General features: G+C 44.5%; 1 protein-coding gene and 1 gene segment (V, D, J or C); one reads left to right on the top strand and one right to left on the bottom strand.

Annotated features, from left to right (window-relative positions):
- Positions 1-26,349, top strand: part of LOC140418681 (uncharacterized) — a 403,178-nt gene that overhangs the window by 146,801 nt on the left and 230,028 nt on the right. The gene's annotated exons all lie outside the window — the stretch shown is intronic.
- Positions 20,759-26,329, bottom strand: LOC140422819 (T cell receptor alpha variable 10-like). The segment is given in 2 exon segments: positions 20,759-21,066; positions 26,215-26,329. Coding segments are annotated over 2 exon segments (423 nt in total).

The raw sequence follows: 26,349 nt of genomic DNA on the forward strand, positions 1-26,349 counted from the left end.
CGGGTCCGGCAGTCCCTGTTATTGATACACTGGAGCCGGTCTCTGTGATTATTATTATACCAGACCCCAGTCTGACCCCGGGCCCGGCAGTCTCTGTTATTGACTCACTGGAGCCGGTCTCTGCGATTATTATTATACCTGACCCCAATCTGACCCCGGGCCCGGCAGTCTCTGTTATTGATACACTGGAGCCGGTCTCTGTGATTATTATTATACCAGACCCCAGTCTGACCCCGGGTGCGGCAGCCTCTATTATTGATGGTAGAGAACCATGGTTTTCCGGATGTTTAGTCTGAGATCCATTCTCTCATTTGCCTCGGTCAACGATGATTTGCAGCTCAGGCTCTGAATGTGTGAACACACAGGCGTCTGCTGCGTACTGCAGCTCGATGACTGAGGATGGGATGGTCTTGCTTCTGGCCTGGTGGCGTCGGAGGATGAACAATTTTCCGCTTGTCTGTCGGTTTGCTCCATTACACGGGGAGCTTCAGTGTGCCAGGGCGAGTGTTGCTGCAAAGAAGATGGAGAAATGTGTTGGTGCGATGACGCAGCCCTGTTTGTCTCCAGTTTGCACACGTATTGGATCTGAGTTGGCTCCTTTGATGAGGACCACGGCCTCCATGTCATCATGGATCTATGGTTCCTGTAATATCAGCAATCACGGTGTCATTGCCATCCACTGGCCAAACATTGCTATTGCAGTTGCTGATTTAAAATATATATTTTGTGGCATGTGGGGCCCACTGGCAAGGTCAGCATTTGTTGACCAAGTTTGACCCCATGAACTGATAAGTTACTGCGCCATTTTGTCTGCTGTATTAGGATTTAAACACATGACCTTAGAGAATTAGCCTGCGCATCTCAATTTCAAGCCAGTGGCATTACAGCTAACCCACTTCCCTCTCTTTAAACATAGTCAGAGCACGTTATCAGTGCAGAAGAAGACCATTTGGACCGACATGTATGTGCTGTCCGATTAAGGAGAATGCACACTATCACTCTTTTCTCCGATGCATAGCACTGTGTATTTACCTTTTGAGATAGTAATCCATCAATTGACCCTGCCACCACCATACTCTCAAATAGTCCAGTCCACATCCTAACCATTCACCTATGTCTCCATTAATATTTTTCGAATTAACTTCCATCTGTGCCCTCTGGTACTCGATCCTCTTATCAATGGGTTTAGATCCCCTATATCTGCTCTGTCATGAAACCTCATGATTTTCAATACCTCTGCCAGATCACTTCTCAACATGTGTGTCAATGGAAATAGTCGTAACTTCTCTAATCTATCTTCGTCACTGAAATTGCTCATCTCCGGAACCATTCTTGTGAATATTTTCTTCATTCACTCTCATCATTTCACACCAGTGATGCCGGTGCTTATGCAGTTACATTGTGTATCTTGTGTAGCCCTATTATGTACTTTCTTTTATTTCCTTTTCTTTTCATGTACTAAATGATTTGTTGAGCTGCTGGCAGAAAAATACGTTTCACTGTACCTCCGTACACGTGACAATAAACAAATCCAATCCAATCCCTCGGCTAAGTGTGGTGTCCACAATGCTTCAGTTCATTCCGAACCAGAATTTACTACACGTTTAACATTACGTCTTTTCCTCTGTATTCTATATTCCCATCGATAATGCTCTTTATTAATTGCTTTGTTGACCGTTTTCTCAACCTGTCCCACACCATCAATAATTTATGCACATATACACACACTGCTCCCTCTGCTCCTGTACAGCCTTTTGAATGTATCCCTTTATTTTCTTTTGCCTTTTTGCATTCTGCCTAACATATGAATTACTTCACAATTCTCTGCAATAAATTTAATCTCGCAGTTTCCAGCCCATTGCACCAACCTCCCTTCCTGGTTTTGATGTTGTACATTATCCCACTGTTATAGGCCAGGGTTTAGAGAACACCAAAGTGTATCATGGAGTTCAACTGATCCACACATTTAATAGATTGTGGTTATGGGGAGCACAAGGGCCTACTTTACAGGTGTGATGCAACAGAGATCTAAAGTACTTTTAAAACAAAACCATGTTGGTTTATGAATCCAGTTAGCAGTTTATAAACCCACAGTAAACATCTTAACAACTATTAACATCAATACTCCCCACAGATACAATATTATATAAGTAACTCTTCATAACTTTCCTCACAACATCCATATGTTAAACCATTTTCAAAGAAAGAGAGCAGATTTAAATTAGCTATAGAAACAGGTATTACTTTGAAATCCTCAAATGAGCTGAAGACAGTCTGTTGCTTGTAGAGAGAGATCATTATACAGCTACTTGCTTTGCCTGCAGCTATCCAGCTCTGAAAACGAAACTAAAACGCACTGTAGCTGCCTGTTCGAAAACGAAAGTAAAGCAGACAGACAGCCCAACTCCATTCACACTCTGACATTACTGCAGCTATTTGATAAACACACCCAGTTCTTAAAGGTACTCTCACATGACACCCACTGATGGTTCCCAACACCTCCAAGTTTCATACCATCCGCAGAATTTGAAAATCGTCCTTCTCATCCAAGGTCCAGATCATTCATGTGTCATAGATAAGGCCGTACTGCTGATCGCTGGAAACTTCACTACAAATCTCCTTTCACCCCAGAAAACAGCTGGCCCACACTGCTGGTTGTTTTCTGGCAATTTCCTATCGAACTTGGTACTGCCTATTTTACCCCATGATCTCCATTTCTGCTCACAAGGTTGCACTGCAGCATGTTGTCAAATAGCTTTTGAAACTCCAACAACAGCAATACTCAGATCAACCATCTCTGCTGCTCATCATAAAACTCAAACAACTTAATTAACCACGAATTGCCCTCAGTAAATCTTTGCTGGTTTCAACTATCAAGAAACTATTTCCACTGATGTACCAGTTCATCACCATGGCTGGAGGTCCCAAAATTTTGGTTGTAACAAATTGCAGATGAATGTGGGTTAAATGCAGCTAAAGAATAAAGTGCCTCAGTTGCTATTAATGTATTTTTCTGATTAATTTAGTTGAAGGGAGGAATGTGGAACCATGAGAACCACATGTTGAAATGTGATGATTTGTGTAAGTGAATGGGCTTAACACCATAAATATAATGTGAAGTTCACCAACCTTAGAAACCCAATTAATTATTTCCCTTGATTGAAAAGGAACGAAACAATTGCTGCTCTCCAGCGTGTTTCACACTCAATTCGACTCCACATTAACACTTCTTAGCACGGTGGCTGCACCATTTTCTCCCCGACGTCTTCCAATGTCATGGAATCATAGAATCTCTACAGTGCAGAAGGAAGCCATTCGGCCCTTCGAGGCTGCAACGACCCTCTGAAAGAGCAGTAAATAATGTCCTTGGTAATATCTGGTGCAGGAATAAGAGAAATCGTTTTACATAATATAAAACGTGTCCTGATCGAGCGTAATATGCAAAGTACAGAAGCTCATAAGCATATAAAATATGAACAGGAATAGAGAATTCGGTCCTTCGAGTCTGCTTCCATATTCAATAGTGTGTCACATAATCCTCCATATCGACATCATTCTCCCGCTCAGTCACATAGCTCTTGTCGTCTATTGAGTCGAGGAATTTATCCATTTCCTTCTTAAATACATTCAGTGATTTGGGCTTTTGGAGCAGCCTGTGGTAGATAATTCTGCAGATTCAACAACCGCTGAGTGAAGACCTTTCTCCTCATTTCAATCCTAAATTGATTAATCCTGAGACCGTGACGTCTTGTTGAACACTCCCCAACCATAGGAAACATCAAAGAACAAAGAACAAAGGAAAGTACAGCACAGGAACAGGCCCTTCGGCCCTCCAAGCCTGCGCCGACCATGCTACCCGTCTAAACTAAAATCTTGTACACTTCCGGGGTCCGTATCTCTCTATTCCCATCCTATTCATGCATTTGTCAAGGTGCCCCTCAAACGGCACTATCGTCCTTGCTTCCACCACCCCCTCCGGCAGCGAGTTCCAGGCACCCACTACCCTCTGTGTATAAAACTTGCCTCGTACATCTACTTTAAACCTTGCCCCTCGCACCTTGAACCTATGCCTCCTAGCAATTGACCCCACTACCCTGGGAATAAGTCTCTGACTATCCACCCTGTCTATGCCGCTCATAATTTTGTAGACCTCTATCAGGTCGCCCCTCAACCTCCGTCATTCCAGTGAGATCAAACCGAGTTTATTCAACTCTCCTCATAGCTAATGCCCTCCATACCAGGCAACATCCTGGTAAATCTCTTCTGCACCCTCTCTAAAGCCTCCACATCCTTCTGGCAGTGTGGCGAACAGAATTGAATAGTATACTCCAAGTGTGGCCTAACTAAGGTTCTATATAGCTGCAACATGACTTGCTAATTTTTATACTCAATGCCCCGGCCAATGAAGGCAAGCATGCCGTATGCCTTCTTGACTACCTTCTCCACCTTTCCGTGACCTGTGGACCTGTACACCAAGATCTTTCTGACTGCCAATACTCTTGAGGGTTCTACCATTCACTGTATATTCCCTACCTGTATTAGACCTTCCAAAATGCATTACCTCACATTTGTCCAGATTAAACTCTGCCATCACTCCGCCCAAGTCGCCAGACAATCTAAATCCTGCTGTATTCCCTGACAGTCCTCTTCGCTATCCGCAATTCCACCAATCGTTGTGTCGTCCGCAAACTTACTAATCAGACCAGATACATATTCCTCCAAATCATTTATATATCCTACGAACAGCAAAGCTCCCAGCACTGATCCCTGCGGAACACCACTAGTCACAGGCCTCCAATCAGAAAAGCACCGTTCCATTGCTACTCTCTGCCTTCTATGACCTAGCCAGTTCTGTATCCATCTTGCCAGCTCAGCTCTGATCTCGTGTGACTTCACCTTTTGTACCAGTCTACCATGAGGGACCTTGTCAAACGCCTTACTGAAGTCCATATAGACAACATCCACTGCCCTACCTGCATCAATCATTTTTGTGACCTCCTCGAAAAACTCTATCAAGTTACTGAGACACGACCTCCCCTTCACAAAACCGTGCTGCCTCTCGCTAATGTGTCCACTTGCTTCCAAATGGGAGTAGATCCTGTCTCGAAGAATTCTCTCCAGTAATTTGCCTACCACTGACGTAAGGTTCACCGCCCTGTAGTTCCCTGGATTACCCTTGCTACCATTCTTAAAGAATGGAACAACATTGGCTACTCTCCAGGCCTCCGGGACATCACCTGAAGACAGCGAGGATTCAAAGATTTCTGTCAAGGCCGCAGCAATTTCCTCTCTTGACCCAGGCTATCGACAAACCCTTCTCCAGACTCTTATCCAGACACCAATTCCTTCTCTTTGTTGCATACTGATGCAAAGTATTCATTTAGTACCTCGCCCATTTCCTCTGGCTCCACACATAGATTCCGTTGCCTATCCTTCAGTGGGCCAACCCTTTCCCTGGCTATCCTTTTGCTTTTTATGTACAGGTAAAAAGCCTTGGGATTTTCCTGAACCATATTTGCCTATGACTTTTCGTGACCCCCTTTAGCCCTCCTGACTCCTTGCTTACGTTCCTTATATTCCACACAGGCTTCGTCATTCCTGCATCCAGCTTCTTCGGCCCAGTCAGAATTGTATACACTTCAATGAGACCCCCTCTCTTTCTGCTAAACTCCAGTGAATGTAGGCCTGGTCGACCGAATCTCTCATCATACAACAATCCTGCCATCCCAGGCATCAGTCTGATGAACAATCGCTGCACTCCCTCGAGGGAAAGCATTTCCATTCTGGGATAAGGAGACGAAAACTGCCCACAACATTCCAGGTGTTTCCCCACCAATGGCCTGTATCGCTGCTGTAAGACAGCCTTGCTCCTGTACTCAAGTCATCTTGCAATGAAGGACAACACACAACTTGCCATCCAAACTGTTTGATGCACCTGCATGCTTGTTTTCAGTGATAGGGGTGTAAGGATTTCCAGGTCCCTTTGTACATCAACATTCCCAATCTATTGCTATTTAGAAATATTCGGCCACTAAGTGGGTCAACTGGACAGTATTTAATCCGCTGTCAGGTGTGAGAAGGACCAAGAGGCACAGTAAACCACGGAAAGGCAAAGTGGAGGATAAAGTAAGTGAGATACAATTGAGAAATTGTTTTATTGCTAAAAGAGAGACATGTTGCCGAAACTTTTCGTCTTGCACTGATCAGGACAAACTCCAGAATGACAAATTTCAAGCCGTTACAGTAATACACACAACAGGAGGAAAGGCTGCTAATTGTTTGGCAAGTCGACGCTGATCGGCTGAAGATTTGCCTCAGAGAAACCAGTGGGGAACTATAGAGCTCCCAAAGTCCAGGTTAATTCAAAACGGTCTGCAAATTTTGTTTGCAGAACAGTTCATAAATAATGAGCGAACTTTCTGAAGTAAGAAACTGTTGGGGAACGTTCATTGTTAAGTCTGGATTTTAGCAGTTGTTACATTGAGACCCCGTCAGTCAGTATTGGTTCCTGCAACGTGACAGGCGGTGGGATGCGCCACCTGGTGCTCGATTTGAATGAATCTCCCTTCAAATGACGTCACAGAGAGGGTAATGGTCCCAGTTGTCCTGGGCCTTTCTCTGTGTGTTGACCTGAGCACACAGCGCTGTCAGTGAGCTGCAGCCCATTCAATGTGAAAATGGTGACTTTTTTTGGCGTATTCAGAAGGAAAACGAATGTTAACCTCATTCGTTCCATCGAAACGTGTATGAAGTACGAAAGTGGGAGCCATGTTCTGGGTCTGACAATAAAAGTTGAACAGAAAAGTTCACATTTGGAGACTGAAGAGATGCAATATATGCTCAGCGAGATTGAGCTTCTGTTAGTCACTGCCCCACCCGATTTCCAGAAATCACTCCATTTTGTGGTTCACCGACACAGCAGACTGAAGAATTAATAGAAAGTTAGGTCATAAAAATAATGGTTGCGTCGATAGATTAGATGGAGATATCAAGCGATCGATCGCTAGATAGATACGTAGATAGACAGAGAGATGGAATGAATATTGAAGCTCATAATAAGTTCTATTTTTTCAAGAACCCGTCGGACGGGTGCACTAATGGAGAGACTGGGTGAACCAACACGGACATAATACAACTTATAACGCAATACAGAGGCGAGTCGCTTTTATAAATCGATCATCACGGTTAATGGAAAATGCATTCCGCGATATTCATGCTGCTAAAATGTACAATTTAATGATGTGGAGATGCCGGCGTTGGACTGGGGTGAGCACAGTAAGAAGTCTTACAACACCAGGTTAAAGTCCAACAGGTTCGTTTCAAACACTCCCTTTCGGAGCACTGCTCCTTCCTCAGGTGAAGGAAGGAGGAATTTCACCTGAGGAAGGAGCAGTGCTCCGAAAGCTCGTGTTTGAAACACACCTGTTGGACTTTAACCTGGGTGGTGTAAGACATCTTACTGTACAATTTAATAGCAACGAACATCTAACATGACATTACCACATTGACACAACCTCAGGGATTTCCATCTCAGAAAGCTCATCTTGAAAGTCCAAGGTATTTGAAAGTATCGCTGATAGCATTTCTCTTTTGTGTTTCTATGGCTGTGTTAATCTAGTTGTTCATCAAATTTAATGGTTGTCTGTATGTCTGTTTGACAGATCAGTTTGGGGGTCGATCACCGTGTTTACTTGTCTCTGCGTCGATGTTTGTGCTGATTCTGTGCTGTAAACGAGGCTCCTGGGAGGTGGACATATTCACTTACTTTCATCATTAACAACTCAGACTAATATGCAATCAAAAATCATGTCATCACTTGTTGGAATTTGTTTTAGTGTCTGCATGCCAGGATGGATGTTTTACGGATATATCGTTGTACGCGGCCGTGTGTGTTTCCAATAGGCGGTTGTGCTGTCCACAGGAGGGCGCTCTCGGATCACTTATCAAACATCACGGACTCGTTCCCAGAGGAAGTGACTTTTAGACGTGAAAATGGGCGGAGCGAAGAAATCGGATTTGACCTCATAACATCTCGCTAATTGTTTCATCTCCTCCAATTGCAGGTCTGATACAGTCAGTGTAAACTGTCTCTGTTTCTGGAGCTCAGACTCTGAACATGGGGCTGATACTGGGTCTCTGGTTATTGTCCTGACCACAGGTTGGTTATATTGAAGCTCAGTACAAAATCCTCCAATTCCCAAATTTATTCTCATTTCCATCTCCGGCCACCCATCCTCCGCATGTTTCTCCTTCTATTTCTCCGCTGTTGTATATTTTTAGGGATGAGTAAGGGAGACTCAGTGACCCAGTCAGAACAAAGAGTCGACAAAGAAGAGGGTGAAGATTCAACAATACCCTGCAGTTACTCTGTATCGGGTTCAGCTACAGTATATTATCTGTTCTGGTATCGCCAGTATCCACACCGAGCTCCTCGGTATCTGCTCAGAGCCGATAGTTACGAGTTTAACCAGACGGTTCCCGGCTTTGAACACTTCAGCGGGAAACTCAACGCGACACAAAGCACTTTTCACTTGTCCATGAAAGATTTCAGGATGACAGACAGCGCCGTGTATTACTGCGCGCTGAGACCCAGAGTGAGTGAGGGCCCGGCGGGGCTCGTACACAAACTGGCGTAATTTCCGTATCAAGAAAGCACAAGGAGTTACATTGCGTTACATATGTACTGATAATAAACGGGACAATTCAGCTCCATCTGAATGGGTTTCCCGCAATGAGGTCAATGGTTGTCACTGTTGGGCTATTTGACATTTGGCGGTCATATTACTCCAGGATCAAATTCCAATATTTGCCGATCTCATTTACATAAACCTGCCGATCTCCCGCGTGAATCGTTTCATCAATCTGTATTTTAAAAATTCTTGATCAGGTGGTAATCTACCATGCAGCACTTTCTAAAAGTGATCGAATATCAGAGTTGTCACTATTTAGATTTCCTGGGGTACAAATGATGACTGACTGAAATGAGTACTTTACCGGTACAAGAGATCCCAGTGGAAGCGCTTCTTGGTGTAGAATTGGATGACTATTTATCCCGGGTACCCCTAAAACAGTAATTATTAATTATGTTCCTGCACTGAATGCCCTCGTTAACATCTGTGTGTGAGACTGATTTTAAAGTATTTATTTCATCTTTCACATTTATTAGGGAGAAATATCTACCTCACGAAAGACGTGAACTTTGAGGTCGAGGGAAAACGATTTCAACTGAGAAAGAGACAGAATGGCGGCAATGTGAGAAAGAGAGTGAGGAAGACAAACACAAAGCCAGGGATGGAATGTGACTGGAGAGAACCCTGCGTAATAAACCCTCCGCGAACAGTGATTGGCCCTCAGCTGACATCAGAGCTTAGAAATAGCCAATCGTAGCACTGAGAAACGCCCCTCAGTTTCCCAAGAATTGATCTGCGTTTACGCTTTGCCTCTGATCTGAGTTTCCTCTTTGATATGAGACTAGAAGCAGCAACATATTTGAAACAGTGTCGCTGTTCACTGTCCAATCAGGAACCATGTGCTCCCTGTGTGCTTTACTGGTAATAATGGTCTTGCTCTCCGGTGAGTCTGAGCTCAAATCCTCAGTCTGTCTTTCATGGGTTATATTTACTCCCAGATTTCTGACACATTTTATATGTTTTTACAGGAACCAGTGGCCAAGATTCGGTTTCCCAGGAACCGCCTGAATTACCGGTTCTGGAAGGACAGACAGCAATATTGAACTGCAGTTACAAAGCAAAATATACTGGCGAGACTCTCTTCTGGTACATCCAGTATCCAGGGGAAGCTCCGAGGTATCTACTGAAGAAATATAGCACGTGGAAGGGGGAAAGGTCTTCAGATTTCCCTGAACGGTTTTCTGCTGATTTAGACCAGGATAAGAAAACAGTTCCTTTAAATATCACCGGGGTCCGTGTCTCTGACTCTGCCGTGTATCTCTGTGCGCTGAGCCCCACACTGCTACAGAGGGACTCCCAACCAGTACAAAAACCGGTAAAGCACTCTCACCTCGGCTCACTGAATCAGATCTTTCAATTGGAATGTGAACTATTAATGTAAACAAAGCAATATTATAAAGAGCAGCTAGCCCTAATTATTTATTTCTGTGGTGCTGAACGTGTATCATTATCTGTTAAATCCCTTTTTATAGTAGTTTCTGTGTTTTGCGAGCAGCTCTCCAAATGCCACCGTCATCACAACACTAAATAGCATCCATCTGTGCCCTGTTCAAAGATATGCTCAGTAACAGGACCAAGATATGCGTTCATGCCCTCTCTGTGTCACAGAGAGCGACGGTTGTTCGTCGTTTAGTTGTTTCGAGACATATGTTGGATTTGGGCATATTCGGGGAAATAAAGGATATGAGGGTGGTGCAGGAAAGTAGATTTCAGGTCGAACAGCTATGATCTTGTACAATTGCAGAGCATCCCCAGGTGAAGGGGCAAATGGTCCACTACAGCTCCTGCTCCGTATCCTCTGATGTTGTGTTCAGTTCATTGTTCTGAAAACAGGTGCAAGTGGTTCCGTGCTCATAGCTCTGACGTAACAAAGAAACGGATCTATTTGGATGAAATGTTGGACAAAGGAGCTTTGAGTTCATTGGGTCTCGCCTGCTGACTCTGTCAGGAATGAACCAATCGGTAGTGAGGCCGGATATTACTCGCCATCTTCTGAACTCTGGACTGCAACAATTCAGCTGTAACTCACTGAGTTCAAATCCACTACCATCTCTGTAAACATGTGATGCATTACCTTTTACATTTTCATGACAGGTGCAACTCACTTAACTGGTAAGTTCCCAAGGTGCACAATTTCCAGACAGCTCGCGATACTTTGGCTGCACGGTAGCATTGTGGATAGCACAATTCCCTCACAGCTCCAAGGTCCCAGGTTTGATTCCAGCTTGGGTCACTGTCTGTGCGGAGTCTGCACATCCTCCCCGTGTGTGCGTGGGTTTCCGCCGGGTGCTCCGGTTTCCTCCCACAGTCCAAAGATGTGAAGGTTAGGTGGATTGGCCATGATAAAGCGTCCTAAATTGCCCTTAGTGTTGGGTGGGGTTACTGGGTTATGGGGATAGGGTGGAGGTGTTGACCTTGGGTAGGGTGCTCTTTCCAAGAGCCGGTGCAGACTCGATGGGCCGAATGGCCTCCTGCTCCACTGTAAATTCTATGATAATCTATGAAACTTACATTGTGATCCACGCTTAACTGTAATATGTACAATTCCATGATTGCATGATGTCTAACAAAGTAATACAAAGTTTAAGCTCGGATTTCTATTTTTTGCAGCTGTTATCGGTGCAGATTCGGTTTCACAGGGACCGGTTTGAGCGACAAAGTTTGAAGGAGAACCGCTTACTATTGATTTCAGCTATTCGACCACAGCTGGTAAATATTCTTTGCAATTGTACCGTCAGGACCGGGACGAAGCTCCCATATTCTTGATCTACATTCCTAATTACAGAGATGTTTCCAGAGCAGTGTGTGTGGAGTCGATTTTCTGCATCTTTGGACAGGTCAAGGAGTGAGGGGAATTTCACCATCCGGGAGCTGCGGCTGTCTGACAGCGCGGTGTATTACTGCGGACTGAGAGACACAGTGACAGCAACCAGAGGGAGCCTCGTACAAAAACACTGCCACAATATGACACGGTGAATGGAACTGGGTACATATTGGGAGATAATCCTGCAGATTGTTCTAATTTGAAAAATATTGAAATAAGTATGAAGCCGAAAGCCATAGTGCAGCTTTGGGAAAGGTCTGTTCCATTCCATTCACATTGAATACATTCTAGACGGAATGAAAAGAAGTGTTTGGAGCAATTATACCATTTTGTAAATGAACGATGGTGCAAAACAAATGTTGAAAATAATACTTAACGATGTGATGTAGCGGTTACAGGAAGTAACACAAGTAAAGTGTGTTACTTCCTGCCGCAGCAGCAGGTATATAAAGCTGGATTCAAAAACAGTTTCTTCACCGCTGTTACCAGATTTCTGAATGACCCTCGCATGGACTGAACTGACCTTGTGTGGCGGCATTGGGATTTTCACAGTAACTCCATTGCAATGTTAATGTAAGCCTACTTGTGACACTAATAAAGATTATTATTATACTACACTCCGTATGCTCACCCGATGTCTGTGCCTATATATCTACATTGTGTATCTATCGTATATCCTGTTTTTCATTAATGAAACAATCTGACTGGAGTGTACGCAGAACAATATTTTTCATTCTACCTCAGCACATGGGACGCCAAATCCAAATCCAAGGCTGTGGAACATGTCGTGAAGAAAATGTTCTGGTTATTTTTCCACTTACTCGTTTTTCAGACCATCCGGTGACCATTTCGCTACTGAAAACAGACAACGCCTGACCTCACAGTTTACTGCATTATTGTTCATCGGCTTCTAATATGTCCTGAAAATACCCCCTTTATAACTGTTCATATGACTGTTCATTCTTAGTTTTAATATTCGTAAGTGTTTTTAACATTGAGAGGAATTTTATCGGCCTATTATATTTATTAGGAGCTTCCTCACCATGCTGGATTCGGCTTACATCATAGACTGATATCACAAACAAAAAAGTCTAGGTCCGGGTAGCAGAAACTCGCCAGTGTTGCTACATCTTGGCACCAGGAGATGTTGATTAGGAGGCAGACCCCACCTCCCATTGCGTTGCCTGAGGCCGCCGTAGGGTCCATTCGGTGGATTGAGAAGCCCTCTGGTTGTAGCGCACAGTCCGGTGTGAGCCATGTCACCGTGAAACAGCACACAGCTGTCCCTTAGTTCTCTTTGAAAAGTGAGTGTGGCTTTACGTTTGTTTAGCTTGTTTTCTATAGATTGGACCTTAGCTAGGAGTAAGCTAGGCAGAGGGGCTTTGGGGCCGCGTTGTTTCACTCTCACCTGCAGGCCTGCACGTTTTCCACGCTTCCTGGAGTGACTGCTTCTTTTCGAGCGTTCCAGGGTGCTGTCGGGCTGCGGTTTGTCTTTACAGGTTGGTGGATATCCAGACCACGTTCCGGCGTGGATATGGTGAAGGCCTGTAAGTGGGTGATGTCTCTCAGATCGCGGTTGTGGATGAGGCGATGGCCGGGTCCGTGTGTTGGGGTCCGCAGGGTCCTTTCCAGATCGCGGTCTTCCATCAGAGGATGGAGGATCTCTAGACCTGCAAGTAAATTTAAAAGAGCAGTATTACTGATCGTTAGGCTGTGGGAGTTGATTTTTAGGAGTGTGGGGTGACTGTAGAGGGGGGAGGGTGGAAGGAGTGCTTGGGGCTTGCAGGGGGTCGCAGCTCTCCGGGTCAGTGGGGTTGGGAGCTGGTGGGGCGTTGGGGGGGGGGGGGGGTGGAGGGCTGCGGCTGCTGCGAGTCTGGTCTGGTCGTTGAAGAGCAGCAGAGTGGAGGTCCCGGCTTCTGTGGGGGTTTCCAGGTCTCTGGGAGTTTGTCGAGTGAAGGCCTTGGCTTCTAGGGCGTTTTCCTGGTCTCTGGCAGCCGCTGCAGGGGAATTCCCAGGCCTGGGACTGCAGCTCCGGCAGCTGCTCACACGTGGTCGGCTGGTCCGGGTCGATTTTAGGTCGTCAGTTTCAGGTGTCTCCAGGGTCCTAAAGATCGCTAAATCTGTAAGTAATTGAATTAAAACATTGTTAGAGAGTGTAAAAGAGTGAGAATGAAGTTTTAGATGCATAGAACGAGATTAAAATATAGATTAAGAGGGTATGCTGGGCACAGCTTGCAAGAAGTCGCCTCGCTCCGGCGCCATCTTGGATGCATCTGTGCATCCCCTCCAACTCGATTTTCAAATTAGCTGATGACACCACCGTAGTGGGTCGGATTTCGAACAATGATGAGACAGAGTACAGGAATGAGATAGAGAATCTGGTGAACTAGTGCGACGATAATAATCTCTCCCTCAATGTCAACAAAATGAAATAGATTGTCATCGACTTCAGGAAGCGTAGTGGAGAACATGCCTCTGTCTACATCAATGGGAACGAAGTAGAAAGGGTCGAGAGCTTCAAGTTTTTAGGTGTACAGATTACCAACAGCCTGTCTTGGTTCCCCCATGCCGACACTATAGTTAGGAAAGCCCACCAATGACTACTTTCTCAGAAGACTAAGGAAATATGGTATGTCAGCTGCTACCCTCACCAACATCTATAGATGCACCATAGAAAGCATTCTTTCTGGTTGTATCACAGCTTGGTATGGAGCCTGCTCTGCCCAAGACCGCAGGAAACTACAAAAGGTCGTGAATGTAGCCAAGGCCATCATTCAAACCAGCCTCCCATCCATTGACTCTATAATTCCCGCTGCCTCAGAAAGGCAGCCTGCATAATTAAGGACCCCACGCACACTCTCTTCCACATTCTTCCGTCAGGAAAAAGATACCAAAGTCTGAGGTCACGTACCAACCGACTCAAGAACAGCTTCTTCCCTACTGCCATCAGACTTTTGAATGGACCTACCTCGTATAAAGTTGATCTTTTTTCTGCACCTTGCTATCACTGTAACATTATATTTTGCAGTCTCTCCTTCCTTCCCTATGTACGGTATGCATTGTTTGTACAGAATGCAAGAAACACTACTTTTTACTGTATACTAATACATGTGACAGTAATCAAATCAAATCAGAGTCTTATGCTCTTAGTCTGTGAGTTATTTTTCCTCATCAGAGGTACACGGGTGTAACTAGTTCCAGACCACCCACGGGGCCCATAGGACCCATAGGACCCATAGGACCCATAGGACCCATAGGACTTTAAACTAAAGATTGGAGGGGAAGGGAAAGTCAGGGAACCAAGAGGTGAAGTAATCAGTGGGAAGCGTAGCTGCTTAGGAATACAAAAAAGCACGAAAAGACAAAACTCAGGAGAGGTTACGACAGTCCCCATCCCACAAAATATGACACAGTGTATGGAAAGGCTCAGTAAACCAAGGTCCACCACACTAAGAAAACAAAAAGGGACGGTCAATAGAGAATTAAAGGTGCTATATTTAAATGCGCGCAGTGTACGGAACAAGGTAGATGAGCTTGTGGCCCAGATTGTGACTGGCAGGTATGATGTGGTAGGCATCACAGAGACATGGTTGCAGGGGGTTCAGGACTGGCATTTAAACATCCAGGGATTCACAACCTATCGAAAAGACAGGGAGGTGGGCAGAGGGGGCGGGGTTGCCTTGTTAATTAGGAATGAAATTAAATCAATAGCACTAAATGACATAGGGTCAGATGATGCGGAGTCTGTGTGGGTAGAGTTGAGGAACCACAAAGGCAAAAAAACCATAATGGGAGTTATGTACAGGCCTCCTAACAGTGGTCAGGACCGGGGGCACAAAATGCACCACGAAATAGAAAGTGCATGTCAGAAAGGCAAGGTCACAGTGATCATGGGGGACTTCAATATGCAGGTGGACTGGGTAAATAATGCTGCCAGTGGACCCAAGGAAAGGGAATTCATTGAATGTTTACAGGAGGGCTTTTTGGAACAGCTTGTGATGGAGCCCACGAGGGAACAGGCCATTCTGGACTTAGTGTTATGTAATGAGCCAGACTTGATTAAAGATCTTAAAGTAAGGGAGCACTTAGGAGGCAGTGATCATAATATGGTAGAATTCAATCTCCAATTTGAAAGAAAGAAGGTAGAATCAGATGTAAAGGTGTGACAGTTAAATAAAGGTAACTACAGGGGCATGAGGGAGGAACTGACGAAAATCGACTGGGAGCAGAGCCTAGTGGGAAAGACAATAGAACAGCAATGGCAGGAGTTTCTGGGAGTAATTGAGGACACAGTGCAGAGGTTCATCCCAAAGAAAAGAAAGGTTATCAGAGGGGGGATTAGGCAGCCATGGCTGACAAAGGAAGGCAGGGAATGCATCAAAGCAAAAGTGAAAGCCTGTAATGTAGCAAAGAGTAGTGGGAAGTCAGAAGATTGGGAAGGCTACAAAAACAAACAGAGGAAAACAAAGAGAGAAATAAGGAAAGAGAGGGTCAAATATGAAGGTAGGCTAGCCAGTAACATTAGGAATGATAGTAAAAGTTTATTTTAATACATTAAAAACAAACGGGAGGCAAAAGTTGACATTGGGCCGCTCCAAAATGACGCTGGTAATTTTGTGATGGGAGACAAGGAAATAGCTGAGGAACTAAATAAGTACTTTGCGTCAGTCTTCACAGTAGAAAACATAAGTAATATCCCACCAATTCCGGAGAGTCAGGGGCAGAGTTGAATATGGTAGCCATCACAAAGGAGAAAGTGCTAGAGAAACTAAGAGGTCTAAAAATTGATAAATCTCCGGGCCCAGATGGACTACATCCTAGAGTTCGAAAGGAGATAGCTGAAGAAATAGTGGAGGCGTTAGTTATGATCTTCCAAAAGTCACTGGAGTCCGGGAAAGTCCCAGAGGATTGGAAAATCGCTGTTGTAACCCCCCTGTTCAAGAAGGGAACAAGGAAAAAGATGGAAAATTATAGGCCAATTAGCCTAACCTCGGTTGTTGGCAAGATTCTAGAATCCATTGTTAAGGATTTAGACAGTTTAGGAGAGTGGTCCAAGAAATGGCTGATGAAATTCAATGTGGGCAAGTGCGAGGTCTTGCACTTTGGAAAAAAGAATAGAGGCATGGACTATTTTCTAAACGGTGACAAAATTCATAATGCTGAAGTGCAAAGGGACTTGGGAGTCCTAGTCCAGGATTCTCTAAAGGTAAACTTGCAGGTTGAGTCCGTAATTAAGAAAGCAAATGCAATGTTGTCATTCATCTCAAGAGGCTTGGAATATAAAAGCAGGGATGTACTTCTGAAGCTTTATAAAGCATTAGTTAGGCCCCATTTAGAATACTGTGAGCAATTTTGGGCCCCACACCTCAGGAAGGACATACTGGCACTGGAGCGGGTCCAGCGGAGATTCACACGGATGATCCCAGGAATGGTAGGCCTAACATACGATGAACGTCTGAGGATCCTGGGATTATATTCATTGGAGTTTAGGAGGTTGAGGGGAGATCTAATAGAAACTTACAAGATAATGAATGGCTTAGATAGGGTGGATGTAGGGAAGTTGTTTCCATTAGCAGGGGAGACTAGGACCCGGGGGCACAGCCTTAGAATAAAAGGGAGTCACTTTAGTACAGAGATTAGGAGAAATTTCTTCAGCCAGAGAGTGGTGGGTCTGTGGAATTCATTGCCACAGACGGCGGTGGAGGCCGGGACGTTGAGTGTCTTTAAGACAGAAGTTGATAAATTCTTGTTTTCTCGAGGAATTAAGGGCTATGGAGAGAGAGCGGGTAAATGGAGTTGGAATCAGCCATGATTGAATGGCGGAGTGGACTCGATGGGCCGAATGGCCTTACTTCCGCTCCTATGTCTTATGGTCTTATGGGTGCCTGTACTCGCAGTGGTAGTAGCGAGTTCTCCAAGATACGAAATGAGCAGCAGCAAGTACCTTCCTCTGACAGTTGATGCAATAATCAGACTGAATCAGTATTCAATGCGAACGATTTTAGGCGGTGCTACTATGGATTGTGCTGTAGTTTATATGCACGAGAATCTATTAACTTGTTAGTAGCCGACCTGCTGTTTAAAAACTCTTCAACAGACAGCAGCTGTGACCCAGAAACTTGAGGCAGTTTTTGTTCGAGATTTTCATTCACTCCCATCACTGTGACACTCTGCACAGTAAGAGACCGCGGAGTCAGACAGCCCCAGCTCCGAGATGGTCAATCGGTCCGACTTGTCCGACTGTTGGACTGAATGGAAAAATAATTTCTGCGCGAAATCCGCTTTAAGTGAATCACCGCCGTTCTTGTGCCTCCTGGCAACAACCCCAGGCTGTCTGTTAGGGTACTGACGGTGACGGAATAAGTGAAATACATCGTCGGCATAGGTACAGGTTAAAGTGACATCTTCCCCTCTGTCTGTGCGAGTGAGGAATCCCGCTGAGTAACAGAATCTCCATTGCTTAGAGCTGGAACACACGGTTATAGAAAGCGGAAATCATTGCTTAAAAATTCAACTGAACTGACAGTAAAAACTCGCAGTAAAAACTGTGTTCTAGAAAATGAAATAGAATTTGTACTCCTGAAAAGAACATCTGACTCAGTACCTAGATGCTCACACTTTCTACCAATGCCCTCTAAGCAGCTTCATCGCACTCGAGCATATCCTTCCAAACCCTCCTTGTCCCCTTAATTGCATCAATTCGCCTCTGTCACTACTTGTGATGGACATTTCCATATTCTAACCTCTACTGGGTGAAGACATTTCTCGTGAATTCTCGGATCTGCAATTCATCCGAGAGACAGTTTGATTTCTAATTGAGTTTCTCAGAGTTCCGGTTAGTATATTTTGTCTGACGCGACTGCTCCCTCCTTCCTGGGACACATTGCTTGGGGAAGTTGTCGAACATGGCAGACTGGGTGAAAATGCATGTTCCACATTCTGCACTTTCCTTTGTTTTAATAAATTTAAAGTACACAATTCATTTGAATTTCAATCCAGGGGCAATTTAGCGTAGCCAATCCACCTACCCTGCACATCTTTGGGTTCGTGGGGGTGAGATCCTCACAGACACGGGGAGAACGTACACACGCCACATGGACAGTGACCCGAGGGCAAGGATCAAACCCGGCTCCTCAGCACCGTGAGGTAGCAGTGCTAACCACTGCGCCACCGTGTTGCCCCCATTCTGCACTTTGGTGACACAGGGCAGAAGGACAGAGAGGCTTCGAGACTCAGAGGAAAGAGATTGGCATACAGATATCCTGAACGATTGAAAGAGCCAGACAAGCATCGAGAAGAACAAAGGACGCAGAGAAAGACAGACAGTGTGAGATAGAGAAACAGTTAGACAGTCACTGAGCTCACACTAAACTGGTCGTTAGCCAATTGCTGATAGAGAGCACATGTATTCAACTTGTGTGAGCAGCAGCAGCGAGAAGCCAGCCAATCCTACCATTGGGCAACGCCCCTTTAGTTACCCAATAAATGAAATCTGCCCTTGAATTTACTTTTTCATGTCAGACTATAAGAGTTATCATGTTTTTAGAATTCTGTGACTTCTGTGAAATTCCAAAGCAGCAACCATGTTCTCTCGATGTTCTTTACTAATACTGTTGGTCTTGATGCCCGGTGAGTCTATGTCCAAATGGTCACTGTCTGTTCCCAGCTTTCGCTCCCAGTTATTTAATAGATTCTGTAATTTGTTGCAGAATCCAATGGCAAAGATGAAGTGTCCCAGGATCCCTCTGAATTAACAGTTCTGGAAGGACAGACAATAATACTGGACTGCAGCTACTCGACAACTGGTGCTCCAACTCTTTTCTGGTACATCCAGTCTCCCGGGGAAGCTCCGAAATATTTATTCAAGATATATAGCTCAGGAGCTACGCCTCAAGATTTGCCAACCAGGTTCTCGGCTGTTTTGAACAAACAAAACAAAACGGTTCCTTTAAATATCGCCGCGGCGCTTCTCTCCGACACCGCAGTGTATTTCTGTGCCATGGAGCCCACACTGCTGCAGAGATATAGTGGAGCCCGTACAAAAACCTAGCCTGAGAGTCCCGGTTATTGTCAGCAGAGGGCGCTCTCGCACTGAAAACATAAACTATAACTGAGCCTGTGAGGGTCATTATTAAGATATGAGAACAAAACACAAAATCCAACAATAACAGGTGAGCAGCAGCTGAGGAATGTTATTAGTTAGTTTTTTTAACTTGCAGCTATACCGTAAATTAATTTCACAAATCAATTTATGGTGCTTTCACTCACGTTTTGCCGTTTTGTGATCTTGTCATGTCTTTCTCGGAATCAATGTGAAATCCTTTCTCCATTTACACTCTCAGTTTCTAGGTCTCTCAGACCACAGCTGACACATGGTGTCTATTTGACTAAAGTATTTTGCTGGTAACAAGCCGGGAGCTCAGAATTACCTCAATGTTTATTTACCTTTTGGTTGAATGTTTTCTGACACAATTCACAGCCCAATTCTTCCGCCTGACAATAGCCAGATGACCGGGGGCCATTCCTACTCCGTGCCTAACAATGAAACCTGTATTATTATCAGGATACTGACTAGATCTCTGTTCGGGTTCTTTAGATTCACTGACAGTCAGTTCCACAAGTCCAGATGCAAAAGCACCATTGGGCTGCGGTGGAACAACGGTTAGCTCTGCAAAAAGCTGCTGAGACGGACCTACAGTTTGTAACACTGTCGTTGGAAAACGTCCCTCAGTCGCCCCATAAGTGAAATCTGTTTCTCAGCTGCGTTTATTAACAAGGGTTCTTTTTCTACTTCAGTCTACATTATACACCGTGTTCTCTCCACGGCCGTTTCTGATAATGGCCGTGCTGCTTGGTAAGTCTATGTTCAAAGGGACATTGTCTATTGCATGTGTTAGAATCCATCCCAGATTTTGACACAGCCTTTATTCTGTTGCCGCAACAAGTAACCACAGATTCACTACTCCTGGATCGCCTCTGTTGGAACATCAATATTCAGGGTAAGCTCCGAAATGATTACTGAGGTGATATAACTCGGATCATGGAGATAAGTCTCAGGGTTTCCTATACCGGTTTTCTGTTCATGTGCACAAGGAGAAAGACAGAATGCAAATGGGTCTTACATAATCCTGTCAGTTTTGTTCACTGCGGGCACGGAAATAGACACATTTCGCAGTTTGAGGCATCAAAAACACTCAGCCGAGAAGAAAGTAGTCGCGGAGGTTGTTGTACGAGTTTTTGTCTTTTATCTGACACTGTGCCTCACTACACAGTAATACACCGCTCCGTCCGCCACATACAGGGCGCTTATGTTCAGGTCACCAGACTTTGTGGACTTATCATCAGTCGCCAGATATCGTCCTAAGATTTCATCTTTCTTCAGTTCTGCTACTTTGTACATTATGCAAATTGGAGGCTGTGCCTGTTTCTGCCGATACCATTGCATAGTGCTTATAACCTGATCTGTATACTCGCAAATTAACTGCGCTGAACGCCCTTCTAATACAGTTAATGTCACTGGAACTGGAGACTGAGTCAATGCACATAATCCGCCTGTGAAAGTAGATGAACAAAAGAGCACGAGATTAAAGAGAATAAAGCGAAACTTGTGTCTATCTGGACCTGAGTGTGTAAACTCTCATTTGCCAAGCTACGCATAATATGTATACATCTTATCGTTAACGATATTAATGTTTAGTGCAAACTCTTTGCTATCAATATGCTAAACTGTCATGATGAACCTAACCGTATACTAACTGTCCCAGAGTGTCGCCAGTATTAGTAGAAACATGTCTGACTAAATTTCTCAGTGAATGGGAATGAAATGAGTCAGAGAATGAAAAAGAGAGAGAGATCCCGGGCTCCGTTCAACTCATTGTTCCAGCCACACACTGCAGGGCCAGGCCTATTGTGACATCATTCAGGATACCATCACGATTGGACTTTAACCCTGGCGTTGGAAGACGTCTTACTGTGCTCGCCCCAGTCCAACGCCGGCATCTCCACATCACTATTGGCTTTGGCATTGATCTCACGTGACTTTCCAATTAGCATACTGCTGCCTGCCGCCCCCTGCTGACGGATTCTCTTCAATCCAATTTAGAACTACTGAGTGGGTTTATTGAAATACACATCAAAACACCAATGTTAAATATTGTGTCCCAGAAACCTAAATAGAAGGTGACTAAGCGCAATCTTTATTTTTCTTGATACGTAGGCGGCAGGGTAGTGCAGTAGCTAGCATTGTCGCTTCACAGCTCCAGGGTCCCGGGTCCGGTTCCTGGCTTGGGTCACTGTATGTGCGGAATCTGCACGTTCTCGCCGTGTCTGCGTGGGTTTCCTCCGAGAGCTCCTGTTTCCTCCCACAATCCAAAAATGTGCGATTAGGTGGATTGACCAAGGTAAATTGCCCTCAGTGCCTGAAGGGGTTGGGTAGCGTTACGGGTATGGGGCGGAGTGGGGTGCTCTTTCTAAGGGCCGGTGCAGACTCGATGGGCCGAATGGTCTCCTTCTGCACTGTAAATTCCATGTTCTATATTTAGCTTGGAAAATGCTATTGATAAGTCAGCAGTTATACACCAGGAAAGCAATAATTGGAAAAAGGAAATGTCAAGTGGTGGGAAAAGGTATGGATGGGGTACACCAGAATCGCACCTGCAATGAGACTTCCCAAAAGAGAACAGTGTAAAGAAACTAAAATTGTTCTCCTTATATCAAAACAGTTAAAGGAGAGACTTAATTATGATTGGCTACAATTGAGTAGATCATACACAACTTTTTCCATAATAAAAATAAGCCAAACATCCCGAATTAAGAGAAAAAAGTCAGATAAATCTTATTGATTGAAATGGATATGATTAAACCTGGAATGAACTGCTTGAAGGAGAGGTGGAGATACACACTTTCGTATATTTCAAGAGGGAATTGTCGAAAGCTTGGAAAGGGGAAAATGCCAGCCGATGTGAATATGCGAGTGTGATTGGGGCAATTTGGGTAATTCTCTCAAAGACGTACAAGTAGGATAGGCCGAAGGGCCTCATTTCGTGCTGAAAGTTTCCACGATTCTAATCCCTTCATGACTCTCCTCTATTTGTTCTCAGTCACTTAAACAGTGAGCAGGTGCAGGATGGTCACAGACTTCTGAAGGTTCAACCATCGTATTTCCGCTCCATCAATTCCGAGTGCAGCTGCGAGGCACCGCACACCCACTCAATGCTGAGCCTGTGGTATTCCTGTCCAAAGCATCCGTTTGCTTCTCTCGCTCTGTTCTGATCGTGTTATTGGAGAGAATGGTGCCGCTGGTCCTTGTCATTCGTTGAATCAGCATTTCAGTGGGACGGGATAGGATTCCATGCGCTTCCAGAATTGTAGGCTACCCAAGGAGCATGGGGAGCATGCTCCCGTCGCTCCTCATCACCATCTCTGTTACCAGTAAGTATTTCCTTCCCAGCAAAACATTCATCCTCCTCCTGGATGGGTTAACTCAGATGTTGTTGTTGATAAACAAAAATAACAGTGATTGGTGGGAGATAACGATTATATTGCTCGAAACGAGGCTGATACTGATTGGATTTTTTCGCTATTTTTAAAGTTAGAATCGAACCACCAAAAAAAAGTGGAACAGGCGAATGCTGAAATAACCTCTGACGGGGAAAGTAATGTCCCACAAATCTGCAACTTGACAACAAGCGATTCGAACCTTCATCTGCCCCGGTACAGACAGCGTTCGGCAGCCCCGCAGTATATGCTTGATATTCTGGGAGGAAAGCTATGTCGGAACAGGGATATCACCTACGTTTAATAAAACTACCGGAGTGTTGAGCGAATGATCGGCAACATGCTGATCTCTAACAGTGCGATACATTTTGAAGCCATGGATCCAACACTGCTGCAGAAATCGAAAGGATGCTGTTCAAACTCGCGCATTGAGAGTTCTAGTTAGTGCTCCGCAGAGGGCGCTCCCACATTGTTGAACAGAAATAACAGCCAGGCAAACACAATGAGAGTTACGTAAACTTGCAACAAAACACATCCGTTTACAAGAACAGATACTGACCACTTCAGCAGTAACGATAATATGCGAATTCAACTCGCACAGCTACTAACATGAACATGGCGAATCGATCTAAGGTGCCTTAACTCATATCATTCTTTGGATGCCCTTCCCTGCCTACTTGATCTTTATCATAGAACATAGAACAGGCCCAGTACAGGTCGGCCCTCGATGTTGCGCTGACCTGTGAAACCACTCTAAAGCCCATCTACACTATTTCCTTATCGTCCATATGTCTATCCAATTGCCATTTGAATGCCCTTAGTGTTGGCGAGTCCACTACTGTTGCAGGCAGGGCATTCCACGCCCTTACTACTCACATTCTATTTCCTCCAGAATTTCTGATATGATCTTCTCCTCGTCTTTCATTTAAACTTTTCAGATCTTTGATACCCCTTGGTATATTGACTCAATGACTCCAACGCAGTTGTCCATCGATTCATCCAGTTGAACAGATGTTGCGAATGAATCACTTGTTTACGATTGAAGAATGCATTAATCCTGACAAGTCCATGTTGTCCTTACTCTAGTCAATATGGAAAGTTCCTTGCCCAGTGAAGCAGTAGAGCCTCCTCCATTAAATGTTTTTAAGATAAAGATAGATAGTTTTTTGAAGAATAAAGGGATTAAGGGTTATGGTGTTCGGGCCGGAAAGTGGAGCTGAGTCCACAAAAGATCAGCCATGATCTCATTGAATGGTGGAGCAGGCTCGAGGGGGGCAGATGATCTACTCCTGCTCCTAGTTCTTATGTTCTATGTTCTTATGTTCTTTAAAACAGATGTTTCAACTCACAAGACCAGAAGAAATATAACTTATATTGAACTGAAGCATTTGTTCAGCAAATCTCTAATGGCGAAATGCTCTCTTCAATTATTAATGCAGCAATCTTATCTTCCTCCGGAAAAACTCAACCAACGTTACACAGTATTTGTTTCGTTATTCAATGCTTAACATCAGTATAAGAATTGAGAATTATGTGTTGTTTATATTTGACCCCTCTGTGTTTTGATGTGTAACATGCTGCAGCCTAAATCCCGTTCATGTATAAGAAAGGAGGGGTGACAGCAAATCCGCACTGAGCCTGGATTCCCACAGTGGTTTTTCCTGTTTCTCCATCAGGAAGACCGTTTTTTCTTTCCAAAATGCTGGTCCAGTTAAGTCCCTGGAATTTCCTCTCATTCAGCCACAGTATCGTTTGTGTCTGTCCTTTTGAGTACACGTAATTACTATCAGATATCCTTCAATCTGGCCTGTTGCATTTGCTGATCCCAATGCCACCTACATTGGAGAGACTAAACGCCGACATGGTGACCGCTTTGTAAAACACCTTCGCTCCATCCACAAGCTGGAGACAGACCCTCCTGTCGCTTGCTATTTCAACTCACTGTCCTGCTCTAATGTCCACATGTCCGATCATAGCCTTGTGCAATGTTCCCCTACAGTCCAGCACAGAGCCGAGGAACAGCACGTCATCCTCCGATTTAGGCATGTTACAGCCTTGCGGACTTAACAGTCAGTTCAGCAACTTCAGACCGTGAAAATCCCTCCTCCCCCTTCACCACATGTTTTTTCCATCAACTTATTTTCATTGCTTCCATTGATATGTTTTAACCCACCATTGTCACACCACCGCTCCCCAGCCCATCCCATCCCTCTTGGGAAATCCGCCCCATGTTCCTCATTGTCCTCTGCCATTATTAACACATTCTAAACTGCTAATGCTCCTCTATCAGCACCGTTCTTATCTTTGATTACAACATTCCCTTTTTCTTTTTGTCCAACACATTTTTGTCATTCTCCGCCTATCGCTGGCTCTCAATCGAGGCCCAATGCTTCACGCCCTCCCCCCACGCCCTCCCAAGTCGAAATCTGACCAAAAATCCAGTTGTCCAGCTTCGACAAAGAGTCACCCAGACCCGGAAAGACAGCTGCCATCTCGCTCCACAGAGGCTGTCAGACCTGCTGAGATTGTCCAGTATTTTCTGTTTTTGTTTCCGATTGACGCATCCGCAGTAAATTGTTTTTATCGTACATTTAGACATGTTTAAAATGGTGATTAAATATGTTCATCTGCATCTGTCAACCCATTAAATTCTGTAGTGGATGAACAAACTGCTAATATCTGAACTGTGCCAAAATAAGAAAATGTTTTTCTTCGCCTTGAAAATTCAGTCCTTCTGACTTTGTTGAATGAATTGTAATGTCTGATGTGAGACTAAATCTCATATTCCTTGAACCAACGAGATTGGGGAACGAACGTACTTTGTGCAAACATTTCTCACAAAACATGAGAAGTACTTAATGTTTCCGCCCGGCTTCGAACTGGGGACTTTTCGCGTGTTAGGCGAATGTGATAACCACTACACTACAGAAATCACTGGCAGGGCTGCAATCAGTGGACGTGTACAATGTTCAACCTCACTGTGTTGCTGCAGCTTCTCATGGTTCGGATGAGAGGCCATGTCACTTATTACAAGAATACAGCCGTTTCTTTAAAACCGATGTCTCAACTTATAAAACCATCAGATATCGAACTTTACTGAACTTAAGATAAGTTTTGTTTTGCTTGAAGTGGAAGTTAAATTGAGAAGGCAGGGCTTTCCTAAATAACCACAGCCGATGCGAGAATTGATGATGTCCTGCTCACGTTGCTCTGCATCAAGAATCAGCTGTCCCACCCACTGAGTTAAAGCGGACGCCAATATTTCGAAGTCCGAGCCAGCCAGGAGTCGAACTTGGAAACTCCTGATTCGCACAGCCATAGCCGTGCATGGCTTTTGCT

The sequence above is a fragment of the Scyliorhinus torazame genome, chromosome 5 (assembly GCF_047496885.1).
Source record: "Scyliorhinus torazame isolate Kashiwa2021f chromosome 5, sScyTor2.1, whole genome shotgun sequence".
Lineage (NCBI taxonomy): Eukaryota > Metazoa > Chordata > Chondrichthyes > Carcharhiniformes > Scyliorhinidae > Scyliorhinus > Scyliorhinus torazame.